This window comes from Ursus arctos, unplaced genomic scaffold, assembly GCF_023065955.2.
Source record: "Ursus arctos isolate Adak ecotype North America unplaced genomic scaffold, UrsArc2.0 scaffold_6, whole genome shotgun sequence".
In the NCBI taxonomy this organism is placed as follows: domain Eukaryota; kingdom Metazoa; phylum Chordata; class Mammalia; order Carnivora; family Ursidae; genus Ursus; species Ursus arctos.
This window is the reverse complement of record NW_026623078.1, coordinates 40,508,405-40,531,709: the sequence shown is the minus strand read 5'-3', so window position 1 is coordinate 40,531,709 and position 23,305 is coordinate 40,508,405. Positions and strand designations below refer to the sequence as shown.

The window sequence follows — 23,305 nt, the reverse complement described above, 5'->3', positions numbered from 1 at the left end:
ATACACAGAAAAAGTAGAATAAGCAGATTTTTTAGCAATGTAGAAATAACCAACAGAAATAACTATAGTTAACAATACTGTATTGTGTACTTGAAAGTTGCTATGAGAGTAGAACTTAAATGCTCTCACCATTACAACAACCAAATGGTATTAATGTGAGGTGAAGGATGCTTTAACTAATATTATTGCAGTAAATGTTTCACAATACATACATTTATCAAATTATTGTACTGTACACCTTAAACTTGTACAGTGTTATATGCCAATTATATATCAATAAAGTTGGGAAAAAATAAGTTTTAGTTAATTTCTGAAATAAGGCAAATTAAGGAATAAGCTTCCACCAATAATTAGTGCTGGACATTGACAATTCCTTCTCAAAATATTCAAGTATTTTTATGCTCCAACTACAGTCATGGATTTTTTATTTTAAGGTAACATTTTTGCATTTATAGAAAAAGTTTATATTACCCAGGAAAAACAGGTAAAATTTAATTAATTCATTAAATTTTTCCAGATTCTAATGTTTCAGGTGTCCTTGGAACTCAGTGTAGCAAGCAACTTCACTTTATATATTTTCATATAACACCCAGTGCACCATGCAATATACACAAATAATGAATCATGGAACATTACATCAAAAACTAAGGATATACTGTATGGTGACTAACATAACAAAATAAAAATTATTATAATAAAAAATAAATAAATAAATAAAAGTATTTTCAGAACATGGAAAGGGCACTTTCTATTATGTAAATTACTTTAATTTTAAGAGAGCAGAACAAATTTCTGTAAGTGACATTCATTTTAGCATTTTTTTTAAATGTTCAATATTTTTTAAAAAGCTAACCGGTTAAAGTATAATATCATGATGTGATATTGTGTATTGTAAAAGGACATTGAATCCTGACTGTTCAACTGGGTCTTTGAGATGTTTGTCAAGAAGAATCTATTGAAGATAAGAATTGGTTGTTCACAGATATTTGTATGTTTAAACCTACAAGAGATGGATTGTGAAGAATAACTTAGTTTATGATGAAAAGTAGCCATTTCAATGCTCTTATTGCTATTATTGGATGGCACATAGAGTAAAAATGTGCAGACAACCAGGGATTATCTTGTTTCCTCATCCCTCCAATTGATAATTGTCTATATTTTAATAATCAAAATGTCATTAAGGTCTTACATTGGGGTATCCCTGCATCTACTGGATATGTCACTACCAGGATGGAAATGAGAGATCCATGACTCTCCTAGAGACTATGATTGCCACCTTTCTTTTCTACCCTCTGCTTTGACCGTAGAATTCCAAAAAGGAGATGAGGTCTTCACCAAAATTTCATAGACCTCCAATGTAATCATTGATGAAATGTCCCTCAAACAAATTTTTGAGTTTTTTGGAAAGTGATTTTGGCTAACAGTCAAATTGTGAAAGAAATAATAGGATATTCTACATTTCTGGCTAAAATGGTATAGATGCAATGAAAAGATCCAGCATTAGGTGACAAGGTGATACCAGAAGTGGCATAGCAAAAGGTTCTGATGATAAAGACCTTTCCATCTATCTTTTGGGGAAAAGACACAGATGCAGAAAAACATTTAGTGAATGAAGCAACATATCATGGTGCTATGTATTGAAGACACATGTAAATGTAAATGCTGCAGGTATAATATATTTAATTAGGTCTGACTTAGATACAAGTGAGAACTAAGTTGTCAGGTATCTTAAAGGGCTTTCAATTAAATTCTGATCAGCAGAGGAGGCATCACAACTCTGGATTTCAAGTTATATTACAAAGCTGCAGTAATCAAAACAGTATGATACTGGGACAAAAATAGACACATAGATCAATAGAACAGATTAGAAAACCCAGAAATGAACCCACAGCTATTTAGCCAATTAATCTTCCACAAAGCAGGAAAGAATATCCAATGGGAGGGGCGCCTGGGTGGCGCAGTCGTTAAGCATCTGCCTTCAGCTCAGGGCATGATCCCAGCGTTCAGGGATCAAGCCCCACATCAGGCTCCTCCGCTAGGAGCCTGCTTTTTCCTCTCCCACTCCCCCTGCTTGTGTTCCCTCTGTCCCTGGCTGTCTCTGTCAAATAAATAAATAAAATCTTTAAAAAAAAAAAAGACTATCCAATGGGAAAAAGAATGTCTCTTGAACAGATGGTTTTCAGAAAACTGGACAACAACATGCAGAAGAATGAAACTAGACCACCTTCTAACACCGTAAACAAATATTCAAAGTGGATTAAAGATCTTACTGTGAGACCTGAAAGCATAAAAATCCTAGAAGAGAGCACAGGCAATAACTTCTTTGACATTGGCCATATCAACATTTTTCTAGATATGCCTCCTGAGGCAAGGGAGATAAAAGTAAAAATGAACTGTTGGGACCACACCAAAACAAAAAGCTTATGCACAGTGAAGGAAACAATCAACAATCTGAAAAATGGTTAATATCTAAAATATGTAAAGAACCTATAAAACTCAGCACCCAGAAAATGAATAATCCAGTTAAAAAATGGGCAGAAGACATGAATAGACATTTTTCAAAGAAGACATCCAGATGGCCAACAGACACATGAAAAGATGCTCAACATCACTCATCATTAGGGAAATGCAAATCAAAACTATAATGAGATGTCAATTCACACCTGTCAGAACGGCTAAAATCAACAGCACAAGAAAAGACAGGTATTGGCGAGGATGCAGAAAAAGGGGAACTATCTTGCACTGTTGGTGGGAATATAAACTGGTGCAGCCACTCTGGAAAACAATATGGAGCTTCCTCAAAAAGTTAAAAATAGAACTACCCACCCATCTAGCAATTGCATTACTGGATATATACCCAAAGAACACAAAAATTCTAATTCAAAGCGATGCATGCATCCTGATATTTATAGCAGCATTATCTACAATAGCCAAATAATGGAAACAGTGCAGGTGTCCCTTGACTGACGAATGGATAAAGAAGATGTGGTACACACACACACACACACACACACACACACACACACACACACACTGTAATATTATATTGCTCAGCCATAAAAAAGAATGAAGTCTTGCCATTTGCAATGACATGGATAGAGCTAGAGAATTATGCTAAGCAAAATAAGTCAGTCAAAGAAAGAAAAATACCATATAATTTCACTCCTATGTGGAATTTAAGAAGCAAAACAAATGAACAAAGGGACAAAAAAAGAGAGAGAGAGGCAAACCAGGAAACAAACTCAGGTATCAAGAACAAACTGATGGTTACTAGAGGGTAGGTGGGTGGGGGGATGGATTAAATGGATGACAGGGATTAAGGAGTGCACTTGTTGTGATGAGCACTGGGTGTTGTATGGGTGTTGAATTGCTATATTGTGCACCTGAGACTAATAGTACACGGTATGTTAACTAACTGGAATTTAAATAAAAATTTAAAAAAAAATTTTTAATTTTATTTAGCAGAGACTTGAGTTTGTATTCTATATAAAGGTGATGTGGGAATAAAATAAGTCTCCTCCTTCAAAAGGTTTAACTTTATTGGTTCAGAAAAAAGTATCCATGGTGCAGTAAAATATTTTTTAACAATTTATGAAATCAATAATCCAATGGAATTATCTAGGCTTATAAAACTAGAAATCACATATGTAACTTATATGATATTCCAGTGATTTGTGAGAAAACTGTAAACTTGTAAGAAGTTTTAGAACAAATTGCTTCTGAGCAATGAAATACATATCCTCTAAACTGTTTTTATCAAATATACTGTCTCTGTTACGGGTTGAATTATATTTTCTCAAAAATTCATATTGAAGTCCTAATCCCCAGGACCTCAGAATATGACTGCATTTGAGTTAGGGTCTTTAAAGAGGTAATTAAGTTATAATAAGCTCATTGAGGTGGGCCTTAATCTAGTATGACTGGCATCCTTTAAGAAGAAGGAATTGGGACACAAACCTGACCAAGGTGAAGACAAAGTGAAGACACAGGGAGAAGATAGCCCTCTACAAGCCAAAGAGACTTAGAGTATTTCCCTCCCTCGTGACCCTCAGAAGAAACCAACCTTACTGACACTTTGATCTAGGACATTAATAATTCTTCCAAAACTGTGATAAATAAATGTCTGTTGTTTAAGTCACCCAGTCTGTGGTAATTTGCTGTGGCAACCCTAGCAAACTAACATACTCTTTGCTTAATTCTAATATAATCATTATTATGAATCTGAGATGAACATTTAGGCTATTGGGAATGCAAAGCCTCATTTTCTCATTTTCCACTATGGTTTCTAAGAGTTCCATTAATCTGATCAATTAATAAAGCACTTATGAAAAAAACACCAGAAGGACAGAAAAAGGAAAAAAAAATAGTTGTCTCATGGTGTAGGGCCAGAGAGGGGAACTTTGGGGGAATGAACTGTTCCTTATATTAAAAGTCCTTATGCACATAGTATTTTTTAATTATTTTCATGTTACTTTGATTAAATTAGATAGATGGAGATGGGTAGGTGGGTAATTAGAAAAGAAAAATAAATAAACCAATGGGCAATGTGATCACGTTTAAACAATTCAAATCAACAATGAAGTTTTGTTTAATCCTCCACTTATAAACTATTCTCAGGGGCATTTTGACTCTTTAAAGTTCATAAGCAGAATTCAAATCACCCAAGCAAAAGTAATTGGCTGCTTTTAAGCCAAAGCCCTGACTAGCTACAGCGTTGCCTCTAGGAATTAACGAGAACAAAATCCCGATTAAACAACTAATTGGCTTGTCTACTAATGAAAAGAAAAACAAAGTACGTTGCTGTACCTTGAGACAAAGTCGTAAAAACAGAAGTTTTCAGAACCACCTCAGAGAAAATGCTTAAATCGTTGACAATAAAATCCAACAAGGTGAAGCCTAGCGAAGGGAACGATGAGAATAAACGAGGTCCTGACCCAAGCAATCAGCTTCAGCAATCCAAAAGACAGGTATGCTACATTCCTAAATCAGTCTTGATTATCATCATTTTTTGTCTAGTGATGGATTTTTGTCCAGTGTTTTAATATATACTTTGGTGTGTAAGATTGCTTTGCTGTTTCACCTGCTACCATTTGGGTCATGCTATTTGTCTTTGGAGTTTTATCCACATTGTTTTATATATACTAGATATATTTGCTTTATTTTTTGTATATTTGCTTTAAAACAGATTAATAAATGTTTAGAAGACTACATTAGGAGTTGGAAAAGCCAAGTAAGACTTCTCATTGCTGATTTACATTTCTACATAATCTAAAATGAAATAATTTCTCAACTATTAAATAGGCTATATGAATTAGTTTAAACAAAGAATGTCAAGCATCCTGGCTGTGGTAAACTACAGTTTAACAGTAAGTGCTCTAGACTAGGAGTTCTTGAAAAGGGAACAGTTTTGCCACCCAGGACAATTGACAATGTATGGAGTTATTTTTGGTTGTCACAGCTCAGGGGTAGAGAAGTTACTTGCATCTAGTGAGTACAGACCAGAGATGCTGCTAGACATCCTAGAATGTACAGGGCAGCCCTTCACAATATAGAATTATCCAGTTCAAAATTTCAATACTGCCGAAGTGGAGGAACCCTGCTCTAGATAAGTATTTTTCATAAGTTCTAGGTCTACTCATCTGTAAAATGAAGATAATACCTGCTTCGTAGCCTTGTTGTATAAACTAGAGACAGTATATCTAAAGTGCATAGTAGAACCTTCCCAAATGGCTATTATTATTATTATTATAAGTAATTTGTGTTTATATGACAGATTTAAGTTCAAAGTGATAATTATATGATCAATATTCACTTACAACTATCTATAGAACAATTTTCATAAATTACTGACTAGATTTACCTTAAAGTGTTACGTAAGATTTTTAGAGCAATAATTATCTTCCCATCTAAAAGAATTGGATGAAAGATGTCAAGCACAAGCAGGAGAGTACCTCAGGGACTAAAAAGCATGGTCTAATGATTCAGGTTTAAATGAGCCTAGAGTATAGAAAACACCAAGATTACTTAGCATTGGCCCTGGAAAATTTGCCTTTCATTTCTGATTAACATTGACTGTGTTTGCAATGGAGAGCAGATACGGAGGATGTGCTTAACAATGCTTCATGAGAGTGCCCTTGACTTCTTTCTAATTCTCATTCTAAAATAAATAATCCTACACTTTGAAATTATTTATATGTTTAAAAACTCATGGGATATCACAAATATTGAACTGGGTATTTTCCTTCAGCTAGTCTTGTGATTCTTGCTGGGAAAGTCACTACAATGATATCTAACCCCTGCCTATCATGATTATTTTTCAACAGAGCACATAAAAATAACTAATACATTATTCTCTCAGAGAAAGTAATAGCTAACAATAATTACTATGTGCCAGGCAAGGTGCTGTCCTCTTCCGTACTATTGTATTAAATCTTCAGAATAACCATGAGACCTGTTATAATTTGCTGCTTACACACAGCTAACAACTGGCAAAGCTTGGACTGGAACCCCGTTCTGACTTCAGCACCTGAGGGCAAATCTCTAGGCTATACTTCTTCAGAACAAATGAATATTAGTTGAATCAACTTTCTAAATACTCTACTTGCAGGATAAAGGAATGTTAGCGAGAAGGCAAAAAGAACAAAAACTCCTTATAGAGTTTTCTTTCCTTCAGAAACAATAATACTGGAGAAGTACTAGAAACAAGTAGAACAATTCTTGTGTATATCCCATAACATTCCGACGGTACTAATTTATGGATGTTAACATGAATTCTTCTGGCATCACATTGTATCTTAAAAGGCATATTCTGGGAAATTATTTGTGTCTACTCTTTAGATTAATAACACGTTGGCAGAGGAAGTAGTTATTCTCTAGTTTCAAATATGCTAAATATTAAAAATGACAGAAAGTTAAAACCATTTTTTATCCACAGAATATAATGTTTTAAAATGGCATTTAAACAAGTTTCTGAAATACAAATAGATGATTTGAGGCCTATAGGAAGATATTCAGGAATGAATAAATCAATTTGCATTGTTCTTTTAAAGTGTCATTTAAAGGGTTAGTTCTCAACCAAAATATCATAGGTGACTTCCATTTGTCAATAACCAATAAATCAAAATCTGTAAACTCAGACTAATCCAGAATAAGACACCATTCACATAAATCTACATTTGTATACATAAAAAGGCTATGATGAAAATTGTTTGAATAGCATCATAATATAATGTAAAAGTACTTAATTGAATTCAGAAGGCTTTACCAGTACTTCATAATATATCCAGGGATCCATATCTTTGTAGCTACTTAATCAATTTCCTACTCAATAACATAAGAATAATAGTAGCTGTCTTGCCGAACACATATGGTTACTGTCAGTCTTAAATTAAATCATCTGATTAATTTATTTTCCAGTTTAAAATGTTCCTGACATACAGTGCCTATAAGTAATGTCAAACTCCACATCAAGGCTTATGAGACTCTCAAGGCCCTTGTCCCTGCCTATTTAGCTAGGCTTATTTTCTCATACTCTTTCCCACTAAACCACTTCTACTTTAGTCTCCCCCAACCTGTATAAGAGTCACACCTTGAAGTTTTGGTCAACAGGCATGCTCTGCCTGGAATATTTTCCATGCCCTGTTCATCCAAAAAAAAAAAAAAAATCTTGATTTGTAATAGTCTTCTCCCTTTCCTTCTACTCCAGTGGAATTGACCACACCATATTTATGCCCTGTTCTATCCTCTACAGACATTGTCTCATCACCTATAACACTTCCTTGCATTTACATTTTTGTGTGTTTGTTTCCCCTACTAGACTGTGAACAGCTTGGAAGCCAACATTTCTGTGTTCTAACCTTATACCTTATTTCACTCTGTCCCCATAGGAACATCCTCAGATATACACTGACCACATCCAGTGAGACATACATACATTTCAAAGGAAAGCTTAGATGCTCAGACAAATGACGAGGTAAAGGCAAATGAAGTTTAAGAGAAGAATAGAGCTCTGAATTAAGAAACCAGACCACTTTCCTCTCTCCATCACTTTAAGTTCTACTACTAAAGACATAGACCAGGACCAATACTAGGGCTGTGGGGAGTGAAGACTGAAATTGGGAGGAACATGTGCCAGGGAGATGCAGCAGCCACACTGACAAAAGGAGAGTACCTGAGGCCAGCAAGCTGTGAAGGTCAGGGCTGATTATCCAATAGTAGAGCCAAGAGTATTCATTTAAGTACAAGAATTATCATTTGTAGTATACCTGAAACAAATGATAAACTTTAATGATTGGCCTGATCACTGAATGAAAAACTCTGTGTTTTATTTTACATTTAAATTTATTTTATGTAAATACGTGGTGTATAATCTTTATTTTGTTTCTTAAAGAGAGAAAACAAAAGTGAAAAGAAATCTCTCCAAACCAAGATGACTCCCGTCACATTTGAAGAGTCACACACCAAAATACAAGGTCAGAACCCAATCTATTGGGAAAAAAATCTATAAAGTAATGCATATCTCTCTGAAATGTGTTACCTTGACTAGGTGAATCACCTGGTAAATCATACCTGAGTTACCTTAAAGATCTGAATGTTTATAAAAACATTATTTCTTCATTCAGTCACTTACTCAATAGATGCATTTTTGTTACCTACTATGTGCCAGGCATTGGTCTATGGACTGGAGACACAGTAGCAAACAGTATGGGCCAAGTCTGTGTTAACATAGGCATATAATGAACAATATAATTTCAGATAAATGTTAAAAAATGAAATTGATGTGTATTGTACATGTTTAAGGTTTCAATGCTCAGACCTCTGCTCTTCTTCCTTTAAACTCTCTCCATTAGAAATCGCATCTATTCCTAAGGCTACCATAACTCATCCCTGTATCAGTGATTCCATAGCAGATCCAATTCCTTTTTTAAGACCCTATCCAATATTTTCTGAGTAACCACTGGACATATACACCTGTATGTTCTGCTACCATTCTGTTTTACTATGAGTTATTTTATAATAGCGATGGTTTCAAATCAACAGTTCTTCTCACATAAAAATACAACCTTAATGGTATGAAACCAAGGATCACATCTTTGGGATGACAAGTTTATTCTTATCCTTGTTATACTTTTTTCAAAGTGTATTTGTAAGCTTAATTTTTCATAGCTGGTAATAAAAACTCTTGTGGAAGCTTCATTTAACAGAGAAGCTTTTTGAGTGGAAAGGAAAAAAATAGTTTCATTTAAATCTGCAGACTTAGCATGTCTTCAAAGGCTTTAATAGGAATAACAGTTATATTTAAGATATTTTGTTTTGAAAAAGCAAAATTATTAGTGTTTAAAGATAGTCTTTTATATGTGCTTGGTATTTTTATATTCTTCACTTCAAAACATGCAGGTGCAATGTCACAATATCTGCAGATGTTGATTTCTGATTATAGAACTCTTATCTTCTGCAGAGCTGGTTTAATTTTTATCCGCCATGGAAATGAAGAACATGATACATTTTGGATTCAAATAAAAAATAACTTTCTAAAGTCCTCTTTTGATTATAATCATCTTTTTGGGCTTCCACTTCACTTATAGTACATTAAATCCTTCTTTAAAAAATGTTTTGGTACCAGTAGAGGATATGTAAATGACTTCTCCAATAGTTTATGATACTGTAAGGTGACTTAGTGTGGAAATGGATCAGAGTTAGGTGCCCATAGCTAGTATGGTATGGTAGGTTGAATAATGGCTCCTCAAAGACATCCATACTGTGATCCCTAAAAACTATGAATTTGTTACATGAGGGGGAAAAATGCTGATGTTATTAAGTTAAGGATCGTGGTATGGGAAGATTATCCAGAAGGCCTCAATATAATCAAGGGGTTCTTATAGGAAGAAGGCAGGAGGGTCAAAGGCAGAAGAAGATGGGGTGATGCAATCTGAATATGGAGAAAGGGACACACACCAAGGAACACAGGCAGCCTCTGTAAGCTGAAGAACAAACCAGTGTTGTTCTAAGCCTTTCAGCTTGTTTGCTACAGCAAGAGAAAACTAATCTATATGGCTTTAAAATACCCTGTACTTCAACTAATGAATCATCGAGCCTTACATCGGAAACCGGGGATGTACTGTATGGTGACTAACATAATATAATAAAATAAAAAAAATAAAAAATAAAAAAATAAAATACCCTGTACTTAAAAAAGTAACAAAAAAGACATAAGAAATTGAGTTTTGCTTCAATCAATAACATAAATTCAGTATATCGGAAGTATATTGTACTAGAAAGAGCACTGGTTTTGGAGTTCGACACGCTTGGATTCAAATTATATCTCTACCACTTAATAGCTTTGAGTGGCCTTAGTCAAGATAGTTGACATCTCTGAGTCTCAGTTTGCTTGTCTATAAAATAAGGATAATACTGTCATCAATCTTCTAGGTTGTGGGTACAAATTAAATTAGTTAATACATGTAGAACATTTAGCACGGAGGTTGATAAATTCCAACGTTGAGAGAAGTCAGATAATGTAAATGAGGATCATGCATGCCCTGTCTAAAAAGGCCAGAGGCCACTCAGCCAACCAATCACTGCCATGTGGGGATGAGAGGCAAGTGCTGCCAAACATTGAGAGAGACTGCAAATACAGATTTTAATTTGAAATCTCCCAATTTTTAAATGTCGACTTTTTAAAATGTTTGAATACTCTCTTCTTAAATCACTGAAATAAAAACTGACTGCAGCATTTCTCTCTGCAGTCTACCCTGGACTGCTCTCACTCCCATCTACTCATTTCCCAGTCTAAATTCCAGAGAGAATGGTCTGACTGACTTAGATAACAAACATCATTCCCACTGGGCACAGCCTATAACCCAAATCACCAGCCAGCTGTGGACTGACCACCTTCTTTAGGTCAGGTGCCCATCTGTGTGCACAATCAATAACCATTCCTGTGTATAATACAGAACAGAGCTGTCTTGCTAAAGATGAAGAGGCAAGGAGAGCTGATCAGCTAGGAGAAGTTAAGCATAGAGATTATTCTTTGTTTTAAATATCAAACAGAAGACCACACTCTTAACTGCAAAACTTCCTCAGTTTCCGCCTATTTTATAAACTGAAAAGAAACTCAAGCTAATGTGGATTGGATGTTTTTTATTTTTATTTTTAATTTTTCTGATAAAATGCCATATATTTTATAGTTTGCATGATTTAAATATATCTGCACAATTCAATTAAATCAAACTATGCTTTTAGGCTTTTTTTCTGCTACAGAATATAGCTATTTGTAAGAAGTTGCATTCTGGTTTCCTGATTCCTGAAACACTGTTAAGTAAATAAAATCTCCTGCATGTCTCATATGTGTCAATACTGTGCAGATCTGAAAGAGTTAATATATTTTTTTTTAAAAAAAGATAATTTACCCCAGTCGGGCTAGTGGAACACTTTGTGTTTATATTACATTTTTCTTAAATGGAGTCTTTATCTAATCCTCACAGAAATCCCCATGACACAAGTATTTCTCATTTTATGGATGAGGAAACTATTATAGAAAAGCACCTTATCCATAGTCACCCAGAGAATTAGTGATGTAAGGATTAGAGTTCTGTGTTTAGTACCCAACACCACTAACTCACCACACTCCTTAATCCATGGACATAAAATGTATTTTCTAGATAATTAATCCCAGTTCAAAAGTACCTGAAACTAAGCATGACATTAAGAGAGGACAGGATCCTTCATCCTGACACAGTACCAAAGCTACCTTAGATGGATCTGTATTTTTTGTTTGTTGATTTATTCATTACTTTACTTGTGATGATGTATCTTAAATTTTTTTTAAAAAACTGCCTAAATATAAAAATCCTTTCAGGACTTTCTGGCACTTAACGCTGACTAGAGGACTTCTAACCTCTGACCCAATGCAAGGACTCCGTCTTACCTCCCTTAATGCAGTCTCCAGCATCTGCTTGCATACCTTTCGCTGCCTCACAAAGCCATATGTTTCACTATTAGACAAGTTTAGTTGTTAGAATGTTTGGGATTTTGTCTGTCTGTTTTGTAAATCCCATTGATGGATCTTTCTTCTGCCTTCTGGTATATATGAACTAAGTCTTTTCTATGCAACAGCTCTGCAAAGAATTTGAAATAACTGCTATGTCTCTAGTTGGTCTTTGGTACTTTAGCTAAAGACCCCAAGTTCCTTAACCATTCCTTATGAGATGGTTTCCGGAACTCTCACCTACTCTGATTTCTTCTCCTCTGGATTTTTTATAGTTTTCATGAGCATTTCTAATGTACAGTATTACATTTTTCAAATTCTGTGGCATGTTAGGGCATTCCTTCAGGTTCCATTTTATACGTGTCACTATAACATTTGTCAGCTTCCTCCATGCCATTTGACAATCCACAAAGATATCATAAAATTTCAAGTATGGTCAAATTGCTATAATTAAAATTATTGTAAGAACACTATATATTCCAGTAACTACAAAATTAAACACAGGCTGAGTCAAAAATACAATCTTGAGAACCAGAGAATAATCATAAATTATACACTCTTAAAACTGTGTTATTCATCATTTTATTCCAAACGTTCATTCATTAAGATGAAAATGATAGTGTCATTTATGCATGTAATCAAAGTACTTAGGCTTAGTTTTTGTTAATTCACCTAACACCTGATTACTCAGATATTGTTGGTATCTAATAAAAGGAGGTTTGTTTTTGAGACAGAACCCACAATGTATTTGGGGTTTTAAGAGTTAGAAATCCAACCAAATGATATTATCACCCACATCAAACATTCCAACAAATGAAAGCATTTTCAAGTCTTTTCCTTTTTATATCCATCTAAAAAAAGCCAACTGAACCAACACCTGTCTAATTCACAACCTTATTCCCAATTAGGGAACCCAATTAGGTTCTTTGGATTCCTCCTTTTCCAGCAATTATTTAGTGCCACTGATAAAATGTGGAAGGTTAATGGCTTTCTGCATCACTTATTTCCTCACTTGAAGACAGAAGCAGATGTTTCACACCTGCACAGGTCTCTACAATGCGCTGCTACAAGGGGGCCAAACAGTCTGAAACGGTATTACGGAGGTCCAGGGTGAGACGCTGCCAGGCCAAAGACAGAATCAGCCAGGTGTGTGGAGGGCAAATTCAATACTCATTCTTGCACATCCAATAAAAGCAACCATATCAGAACACTTTAATTCCAGATTTTTCTATCTGCCGTGGGCACACATTCCAGGGCAGAATTTGACTAAGTGTACTGATGAGATCTGGCAATTGCTACACGATGTGCAAAGAGCACAGTTGGCAGAAAAGATATACACTATTCATTTGGGCAGCCACAAAAGAGGGAATCCTGCTGTCCATGTGTGAAGCTGGGGAAAACTACAGTGTGAGGTTGACAAAAATTCACCCAGATGCCAGACCAAGATTTGCAGTGTATTTTAGATTTCTTTCGTGATGAGGATGATGCAAACAATCTGACCATCTGTTCCCACAAACAAATAACATGCTGCATGGATAAAAAGACACCCACACTGACTATAGTTGACAGTGATCCTTTTGTTTTAAGTTCTCATGAGTATGTTTAAAGTTGTTCTGCTTTGAATCCAAGAATGGGCAATAACTGGTTTCTTATCTTCACCAACGAGCTGTGATTAAGGATTTATTTTGTAATTAAAATGCTTATCCACAAAGCAAATTAGGCTGGAATTAATTTTTAAATAGCCAACACTTGCCATAGTAAAGGCAGTGTCATTTTAGAAGGGGTTGGTAATGTCTAGAAAAGATCTGGTAAGGTACAAGGATCTAATTAGAGTTAGTTTAATCCAAATGTTATGATGATAAACAGAAATTCCTTATTAGAAGGGAAGAAAAGAACTGTTACAGAATAGTCAGTCATTTAATTGGTACTAGCAGAAAAGTAATACTGTAAATGTAATGCATATGCTATAGCTTGAATGAGTAATGGAAGTATGTGATGCAGCTTATATTCACATGCTTTTATAAGAAATGGTCAATAAAAGCCTCTTAAGAAATACTCTGTTTTACAGATTCTGCTTGTTTTATATATTTAGGAGGGATTTTTTTATGATTCTTTTTCTCTTATTTCATGCTCTATTTCAATACTAATTTAGGGGCAGGGATGCAAGTGCTCCTAGAAAAATATGTGAACACAATGGTTCATAACCCTTTTTTGGCCCAGACTTCTTTGAGGAGCTCATGTTAACCTTAAATCCTCTCCATGTAAAAAATGTATATGCATCATACAGTCTCAAAAGTTCCAGTCCATGAGTGTACTAGACATCTGTGGCCAGAGGTTAAGAACTCTGCTTTAAAAGATCTTAAAGTAATTACCCCAGTGTTTGTAGACATAGGAAAAAAATTTGGCTGTCACTTTCCTAGGCAGCAATGTAGTATAATGTTAGAGATCTGAAAAATGATTTTTTTTTTTTTTTTTTGGTTAAGGAGAAATGGGAAAATATGGCTTGACCCAAATACATAGGGAAAATAGGTTCTTCTCTCTTATTTCTACCAAAAGCCTCTTAGTACAAAATGACATATTGAAAATGCAATTTTTTTACTCTGAAATCTGTTCAATACTGATAAGCTCACTAGTGTACCACATGTGCTTGTATAAAAGGGACCCTATCCTGCACTCTCAGTAAGATTCCATACACGTGGAAACATTTCATCTGGAATATAGTCTTTAGACACAGACTCCAAGGACATGATTATAGTAATGGTCCTTTGTATCCTAAGTAAAGTTAGGAATTTGGAGGTTTTTCATTTAAAGCTACTACTGTGGTTTCTATCTTTTAGCTAAAATTACTATAGTTCCTAAATAAATGTACGTAGGAGATACATAATGAAGAAACTTGTTTTCGGAAATCCAGAGGTTTAAGCTTTCTTAGTCATAGACTTTTTAAAACTCTCAGTAGTGAGTCCATTTTATGATTCCCTTTATTCCTGAAACATGTTCCTGAAAAGTTTTGTACACTGGAAGATTTTAGATGGATCATAGGAATTTTCATATTAAAGGACTTACATGGTAAAAACTTTTGTGAAAGTGAGTGATCACACCCATGATTTATCATTTTTGTGAATCCAGATTTTCAATACGGGATTGGCTTAAGTTTTTTCAATTATAGTTTATTACAAAAAATAAAAGTTACGATTTGAGCATTGATTCTAATTTCCTAAGCACAGTGCATCCAATTAAAAATAAATTAGAAACTGTGGACAATGAATAACTATTAAATTTTGTTCATTCTATTTCTTTGCTCCTTCTATATTTTCCTTTTACATTAGGCCATTTACTTTCATTAAAATCTTCTCTATAATCCAAATACTTACCAGTGAATTGATTATTCTCTTTGTACACTACAATTTAAACTATATTAATTAGAAATTGTATTTGTAGGCTTGAAGGGAAAATTTTAATTTTTGGACTGAAAATTAAGCTAATACATATTAGCTTGCATTGCTTATTCAAAAAGGATGTCATAGCTAAAGATGGTCAAACCAAAAACAAAAATTGGTTTCACTAAAAAATTAGAATGCAAAATTCTAAAATAATGTCAATGATATCACTTCTGCCTGTTTTATTTTTCTGAATTTTATGAGACTTCAGTTTCAGCCACAAATTATGAATAATACTTTGCAGAACTGAAAAGGGCCTTTTGAATGATTATTCCTTATTAATCTCAGCTTTGCTAGTTTCTAAGAGAAATATGCTATATGAACCTTTTGTTACATAATACACCAACTCTAAGTATACTTTTTATGAGCCTGAAGATATCTACAAGGTAACTTCTCCTGCATAAGGTCCTACTTTGTTTTAGCAGAAATCCTAGAGGAGGCATTCCTAAGACTGTTTTAGAGAAGCAAGCAGCGTCTCTGTAATTTATGCTGTCCAATATGGCTTATCAAGAGTGGCATATATTCTTCTGTGTATATGTTGTTTCCTTTCCATAGATGAAATCTCCGAGAAAAATTCGCTCAAAGATCTGACCACAAACCCTGACCATCAAAATCTGACAGAATCAAAAGGAATACTTCCAGAGCAGAAAGAAATGGAAACTGGGAAAGAAGTCGTAGTCAGGTAAGAATCCAATAAAACACATAATACACGTTAGATATATTGCTCAGCCTGCACTGAAGAAATCAAATGCTTATTCCCTACTTTAGCTGAGCAAAGGTCAGGACAACAGTAGTCACATAACACAGAGGAACTGGCTGGAAGTTAAAGCTGGTTTCTTCTATCCAGTTCACTCTTCCTTACTAGCTAGTCCTGGCCACTAACCAGGATCTCTAGGCAGCTGTTTGGCTATAGGCCAAATCACACTAGCAAAAACATGGCAGTCACATGCCTGAGTCATTAATATCATCATGGAAACAGCCTACATATTTACTAGGCATGAATTTTAAAAAGAAGGAATTGAAGACAACATATGATTCTTCTCCGAGTTCACAAAGAAAGTCATTCCAATTCTGTAAATATTTTATTGTTTAATTATTATTTCCTTTCATCTTCTAAAGAAAGTGTGGCATGATAACCAAGAATAATTACAGAAACAGGTAATCTGTATGCCACTGAAGGAATACAGTTTTATAAACATTTTCCACAAAATTATTGGAAATATCACAAAAGAGATGACAATTTCAATGTGAATCAGTGAATCCACAATAAAACACAACTAGGAGCCCCTTCATTTTGCCACTTCTTGGCATGCTATTATGTGCCCGCTGATCCAATTTGAATTGCTTAATTATAGTTAATATAATTGCAATAGGCTTATGAAACAATAAAAGCATACTCTTATTTAACAGGCAAAAAGAGTTGTCATTTAAAAAGAAATTAGAAGTTATCTATTCCTCCCCCCAAATCCCTCTCCGCACTTCTTTCTCAGCAGCTCCTCCACTGTTAAATGATGTGCTGCCAATAGGAGTTATAGTGATAATCTACAACCCAATGTATTGCAGGATGAACGATAGGCATCAGAAAGAGAAAGTGCATTTTCAGTAAATACAAATTTGGCTATATATAAAATTAAACAAGAGCTCACTCTACCACATGCATACATGTAAAAAGCTGTTTGACAAAAATTAAACCTGACATACTATTTAGGTAGAAAGAGTTTAAACATGAAACTCTGGGACAAAGACTAAAATCTTACAACTGAGCTAAGTAATTATTTATATTATTTGTATAACTATTGGTATTTATAGAATGATTTGCAGTAATTTTAGGTCATTATTATCTTTACAGATAAGCAGCCAAGGCACAAGGAGGTTAATTAGTTTGCCTATAGTAATAGGGTCAGCTCAGCCAAGATTGGACTGCACAAGACTCAAATTCCTCAGTGGAACTTTTTCCTCCCTCTCATCAATACACTTACTTTAATCAACGGCTTAAACTTCTGAACCAATCTCTATTTCTACCATTTATTTTAATATACTTTATTTTTTGTAATAACCAATGGTGATAGGTATGTTTTCAAAGGACTGAAGTAAAAGCCATAGCTAACATTTTAGGGATATATTCCTCTTAACCCAAATCCATTTCCAGTATTGTACTTTTCTGAAATATGAAAATGGAAAACTTTCAATTACCCAGAAAGTGGGTCAATCAGCATATCTCAAAAACACAAAACTCCTTGACATTACCTCTAAGACCATGCCTGGTCTGTCTCTTCCCCTACCTTCCTTTCCCTCTACTCCAGTCACACTGGCCCTATTTCAGTCTCTTGTACCTGTGAATTGATTTTTCTCTGGAATAATTGATTATTCTTTCTGCAATATAGGCAGCAAAGTGGCTTGAGAATTATTGACAAACTGAGTACATCCAAATTAGCTTAAAACTCTTACTTTATTGTTAGATGGCTGGTCACACTTTTCCCCAAGAATGAGTGAAAAACAGCTGCATTGAAGGAGCAACTTTAAAGGGTCACTAGAAGTTCCAGTGTCACTTTTGACTAATATGGGAATCCTAATGTCCCAATACCATGTACAACTTACCAAGGCCTTCCTGTTTTGATTTCATAGGCATTAATAGTATCATATCTAGAATCCTAGACAGCAGGGTTTTTATACATCACTAGAAAATATCAATTATAAAATAACTTCCAATTGACAGTGCTATTTCACAGTACTCTCAATGAGTAAAGATCACTTTGGTATTTGCAGTTATTAAAAATCAACGTCTTTAACCTTGAGCAAGCCAGGTTTTAAAAAGTTTCTTTTTTCTAGAAAAACATTAAGGATTTGATTGATTGCAGGCAATAGATGCTTGTGCGTGGCTGCTTCTCACCTCAATTTTTGAATTTGCAAAAAGTTATTTATAAATAAAATTTAAAGTAGATTTCTTGCTTTAAGTGCATTTACATTATCTTCTGCCTTAAGCCCTGTATTGAATAGGGATTATGTGTCCAGGCTGATCAATAAATATTGAAGAGAATGCATGTCATAGATTTTGTTGTCTCTGTGTGTGAAGCACAGTTTGATATTATTGATTATACCTTTAATTTCTGTCATATTCAGAAGATGGGCAGAGATGGATACCAAGAGAACTAACAGTATATATATACTGTACTATGTATACTATAGTATATATAGTAAATCTGTAGGTATATATTATATAACAGATTTTTATGTAAAGAATTGGATCACATGATTATGGAGGCTGAGAAGTCCCAATATCTTCAGTCAGCAAAGCTAGAGGCCCAAGAGAGGAAATGGTGTAGTTCTAGCCTGAATATGAAGGCCTAAGAACCAGAACTGCAGGTGTAGTTCCAGTGCAAAAGCTGGCTGACTTACGACCAAGAAAGAACCAAAGTTTCAGTTTGAGTCTGAGGGCAAAAAGAGGTCATGTCCCAACCTGCAAACTGGAAGAGATTTCTAAACATAACCCAACTATGCTGGCAAGCCAATCGTGGACTTACAGTTCCCAGATCTGTAAGAAATAAATTTCTGTTGTTTACATAGCACCCAGTCCCTAATACTTTGTTACAGCAGCCTGAACTAAGACATCACCAACCCAGCCCCAAACTCTTTAACATAGAACCTTTGTAATGTTCCCTTGTGACAAGGGTCTCAAATGTTGTTTTGTAAGGATAAAAGAGTATAGATATGCGTTTAAGCCAAATTCAGATATTATGTCTATTTAGCTATTTATATAAACACAAAAAGGTGAGTAAAGTTTATATTATTATTATAAAGATGTAAATTCATAAAATAAAAATCACTTCTGTGATTTTTTTCATCCAGCCTTCAATAAGATTCTAAATAAAACCTAAAACTAATTTTCTAGCCATAGTAATAATATTTATCTCAAATACATGTCAGCCCAGGAGGAGATATTTTTCAAGATATCCAAGTATTACATGTCCACAGTTCTGGCTGGAATCCGTTTATATTAAACTAGCTTTCTTTCTTTTATCCTTTCTTTTTATATCCTTTCACAACATTTTCTAAATTGTCTATCCAGGGAAAAGAAATTCTTTGCAAATCTTCCCTGAAAAAAAGCAACCAATTCATTATCTTGTCAGATGAATCATTTAGCTTCTGAAAGACATGAGGTTCACCCCTGGAAGGTCCCATTGATGCTATTTGTCCATTACCAAGAAAAACGGCCTGTTTCTGGCATTCCATCTCAGCACATTCTTATTTTTTAATATAAAAAAGTATATTTTGATGGACACTAATGAATAGCAAGCAAAAGAAGATGTGTTTTGCCTGGAAACATCAAATAGCTATGTCTGGTAAAGGAGACAGAGTTGAATGGCTGATAGGTTAAGTGGTTAAATGATGAACAAGCAAGTGAGTGAAACGTTCAGAGTCCGTGACTGGGATGCACTGCAAGACTGACTTTTACAGTGTAGTATATGACTCTTCATCACCATTGCTACCCATAATGCCAAGAAGGAAGGTTATTTCTATGAATAGTCTTCTTTGTTCATAATAGCAATCAGTCTCTATTTGGGTGGTTTTAAAATAGGCAATCATTTCACAGCAGGAACAATGAGGACAGAATAGAATTCAGAATCTTATCAGCACTCATAAACACTGCCGTTTGTTGTCTTGTAGCTAGAAAAAGCAAGAATCACTGCAGTAAAGATGCTTAAAAATCCATATGTGATTTTATAGTTGAAATAGAAAAGGAACGTCAGCTATCGAGTTTACCAAAATAAAATACAATTTATACTTGAATAATTTAAAAGCTTGTAAAAAAAGGAAGTCAGTTACATATTTACCAAGTTTATGTAATGCATAATAAAAATGATGCACTATTACTTTAAGCCCCAAATTAAAATTTTCCTCTGTGGTAAGAAATACCTTTATATTTAAGCATTGTAGACACTTTTAAAAACAGATTGGCATCTGTTTTAATAATGATTGCTAGCTACTATTTCCTAGCAATATGGCAGACTAAACATTTATAGAAAATTCTATGGGGAGACTATAATTAAAAATACTAGATAAAATATAAAACCTACATTTGAATTCATGCCTGAGCTTGTGGGAAATAATTCTATTGTTAGAAAGTTTCATGGATTGGTGTTTACTCTGAGAATTTATTCCAAACTTTTATGGCCGAGATCTGAGTTAAAATGTTTAATCAATGAGACAAAACCTGGGGTTAAACTACATATGAGGACAGGTTGGAGACTCCTCCATAAAACTAGAATTCTAAAGGGTAACTCACTGGAAGGTAAACTATCCTCCAGAGAGAAATAGTCTTTGTTTTTGTCCTGGCTCTGAGTGGAGAAAAAGGAAAGAAATTTTAAATGGGGAGAGGAAAAGAGAGAGAAAAGAAGAGGAGAGGAGAGAAGGAAGGGGAGGGGACAAAAAGGAAGGAAAGGAAGAGAAAGAAAGGGAAGGAAAGAAAAAGAATTCTTAGCCATAAGCATTATTCAAATACATCTGGAACCAGAATTCCTGTGACATCTGTATCCTAGAAAAAAAGATTGAGGCTAAAATAAAATATTTTAAATGGTTAGGTTTAAGAACTGACATATCTGCCAAAAACAACAACAAAATTTGGAAGGAAATAGTCTTTAAAACTATGTCTCAAAGTATCCACACAGATAAAGTTCTAATGAACATGAATTCACTATCAACAAGATACATGAGGAAACAAATCACTGTGAACAATACAGCAGAAACAATAAACTTCAACATTAGACTTTTAATATTTGCAGATGGTAAAATGATCAAAAACAGCACATAAAATAATGGCATCATTTGGGGTATATTGGGGCACCTGGGTGGCTCAGTCAGTTGAGCTTCCCACTCTTGGTTTCTGCTCAGGTCATGATCTCATGGGTAGTGAGATCGAGCCCCAAATCAGGCTCCAAGCTCAGTAGGGAGTCTGCTTCTCCCTCTCCCTCTGCCCCTCCCCCCACTCTCACTCTCTCTTTTTAAAATAGATATATAAATCTTTTAAAAATAAGTGTATTAAATATATTTAAAGAAATGGATGAGAAGATTGAAAATACGGCAAGGGAACAAGAAATTGTCAGAAAAGCAAGGCATTTTTGCAATTGAACTAAGCAGAACATGCAGAAATGAAAAATATAATCCCTAAAATTAGGAAGTCAGTGAGCCAGACAGATTAGACAAAGTCGAAGAGTCAGTAAAGTGGATGATAGATCTGAGGAAATCACTAGAACTGTACCATGGAGAGAAAAAGATGGAAAAATATAAGAGAGAGATTAAGAAGCAGGGAGGGAGCGTGAGAAGGCACAAAATGCATATAGTCAGAATTCTAGGAGATAATAAATCAAATGGTGGAGAATCCATATTCAAAGAGGGAATACAACTGAAGAAAGACAGTAATGTTCAGATTCTGTAAACCAAATGAATATAAATCAGCATAAATAAAATTAATTAATCCTAAATATATTCTAGTAAAATTAAATAGTAAAATTAAAAGTGCAAAAGACAAAAAAAAATGTATTTAACTTAGCCAGAAAGAAAATACAGACTACCTAAAATAGGAGAAGTAAACTAATATCTGACTTCTCAACAGTAACAATGAAAACCAGTAGACAGTAGAATGACTTTATCAAGATTCTAAAAGTAATCTAGAATTCTATACCTGGCAAATTATTCAAAAATAAGGGTAAAATATAGATATTTTCAGTCCAACAAAAATGAAGGGAGTTTAGAAAAATTTCGTGTACTGCAGAGAAAAGAAAAATGATCTAAGAAGGAAAGACTCGAATTGGATTAGTCAAGTATCAATCAGGAAAAAAGAGTTTATTCTAAATATTTCAAGATGAAAGAAATTAAATACAAGAAATGTGGTAGTGTAAAAATTGTTGTAAGGAAGTGTGGAAGAGCAAAGTTCAAAGGTGGAGATTCCAACACGGAAATTAGGTAAGTGCAGAAAGCAGCAGCCACAGCTTCCCCATGAATTCAAAACTGGAGACTAGCAGTAGAAAATAGAGTCCGAACAAGGTTCAAGAAGCAACTGATGCTTCTGGGGAAGTATGCTCTAGTTTTCTGCCAGATAAAAACTGAATTGTGCTTTCCTTTCAACTTCCAAATCTCCTACAAATGTCTGTCATTGGTGGAATCTAAATCAGAACGCTCCTGACAAGGAATTCTCAATAATAAGGTTCTCAGGCTTTCAGCCACTCTCAGTAACATGAGAGAATGTAAAAAGGAACAGAAATGCTATTGCCTGAAAATAAACTATCCAGCACAGAGATTCAAAAAGTGAGCAAAGAAAATGCAAGCATGTGGATAAATAGAAAAAGTTATACCATAAAATAATCATAATAATGTCTAAATTGGGGGTAAAAAATTGTGATAGAATTAACTATACCCTCTACAGTGAGGTGATTGGCATACAACAGAATTAAGAGTTTGACTAATTTTAGAACTTCTTAATTAAATGTATATGTTAAAACATTTTGAAAAAACCTAAATTAGTTGAAGCAAAGTATTTAACCTCCATATGCTAAATTTATATGGTTTTAGTACCAAAGATAGTAGATGAGAGAGAGAGAAAGGACACAAGCAATTCTTTCAATTAGAAAATGAAATTGAGGGGGCGCCTGGGTAGCGCAGTCGTTAAAGCGTCTGCCTTTGGCTCAGGGCGTGATCCTGGCGTACCGGGATCGAGTCCCACATCAGGCTCCTCTGCTATGAGCCTGCTTCTTCCTCTCCCACTCCCCCTGCTGTGTTCCCTCTCTCGCTGGCTGTCTCTCTCTGTCAAATAAATAAATAAAATCTTTAAAAAAAAAAAAATGAAATTGATAATTCCATACTCCTAGAGAGAGTGATTTTAAAATAC

The 23,305-nt window shown here is 34.5% G+C and overlaps 1 protein-coding gene across 1 annotated transcript in view; it reads left to right on the top strand.

The window, feature by feature from the left end:
- The first annotated feature begins 4,856 nt into the window (after window positions 1-4,856).
- Window positions 4,857-23,305, top strand: part of CNGB3 (cyclic nucleotide gated channel subunit beta 3) — a 133,560-nt gene continuing 115,111 nt past the window's right edge. The window contains exons 1-3 of the mRNA XM_026495793.1: window positions 4,857-4,967; window positions 8,390-8,471; window positions 15,979-16,105. Of these exons, the coding sequence (XP_026351578.1) occupies window positions 4,857-4,967; window positions 8,390-8,471; window positions 15,979-16,105 (320 nt within the window). The remainder of the gene's footprint in view (window positions 4,968-8,389; window positions 8,472-15,978; window positions 16,106-23,305) is intronic.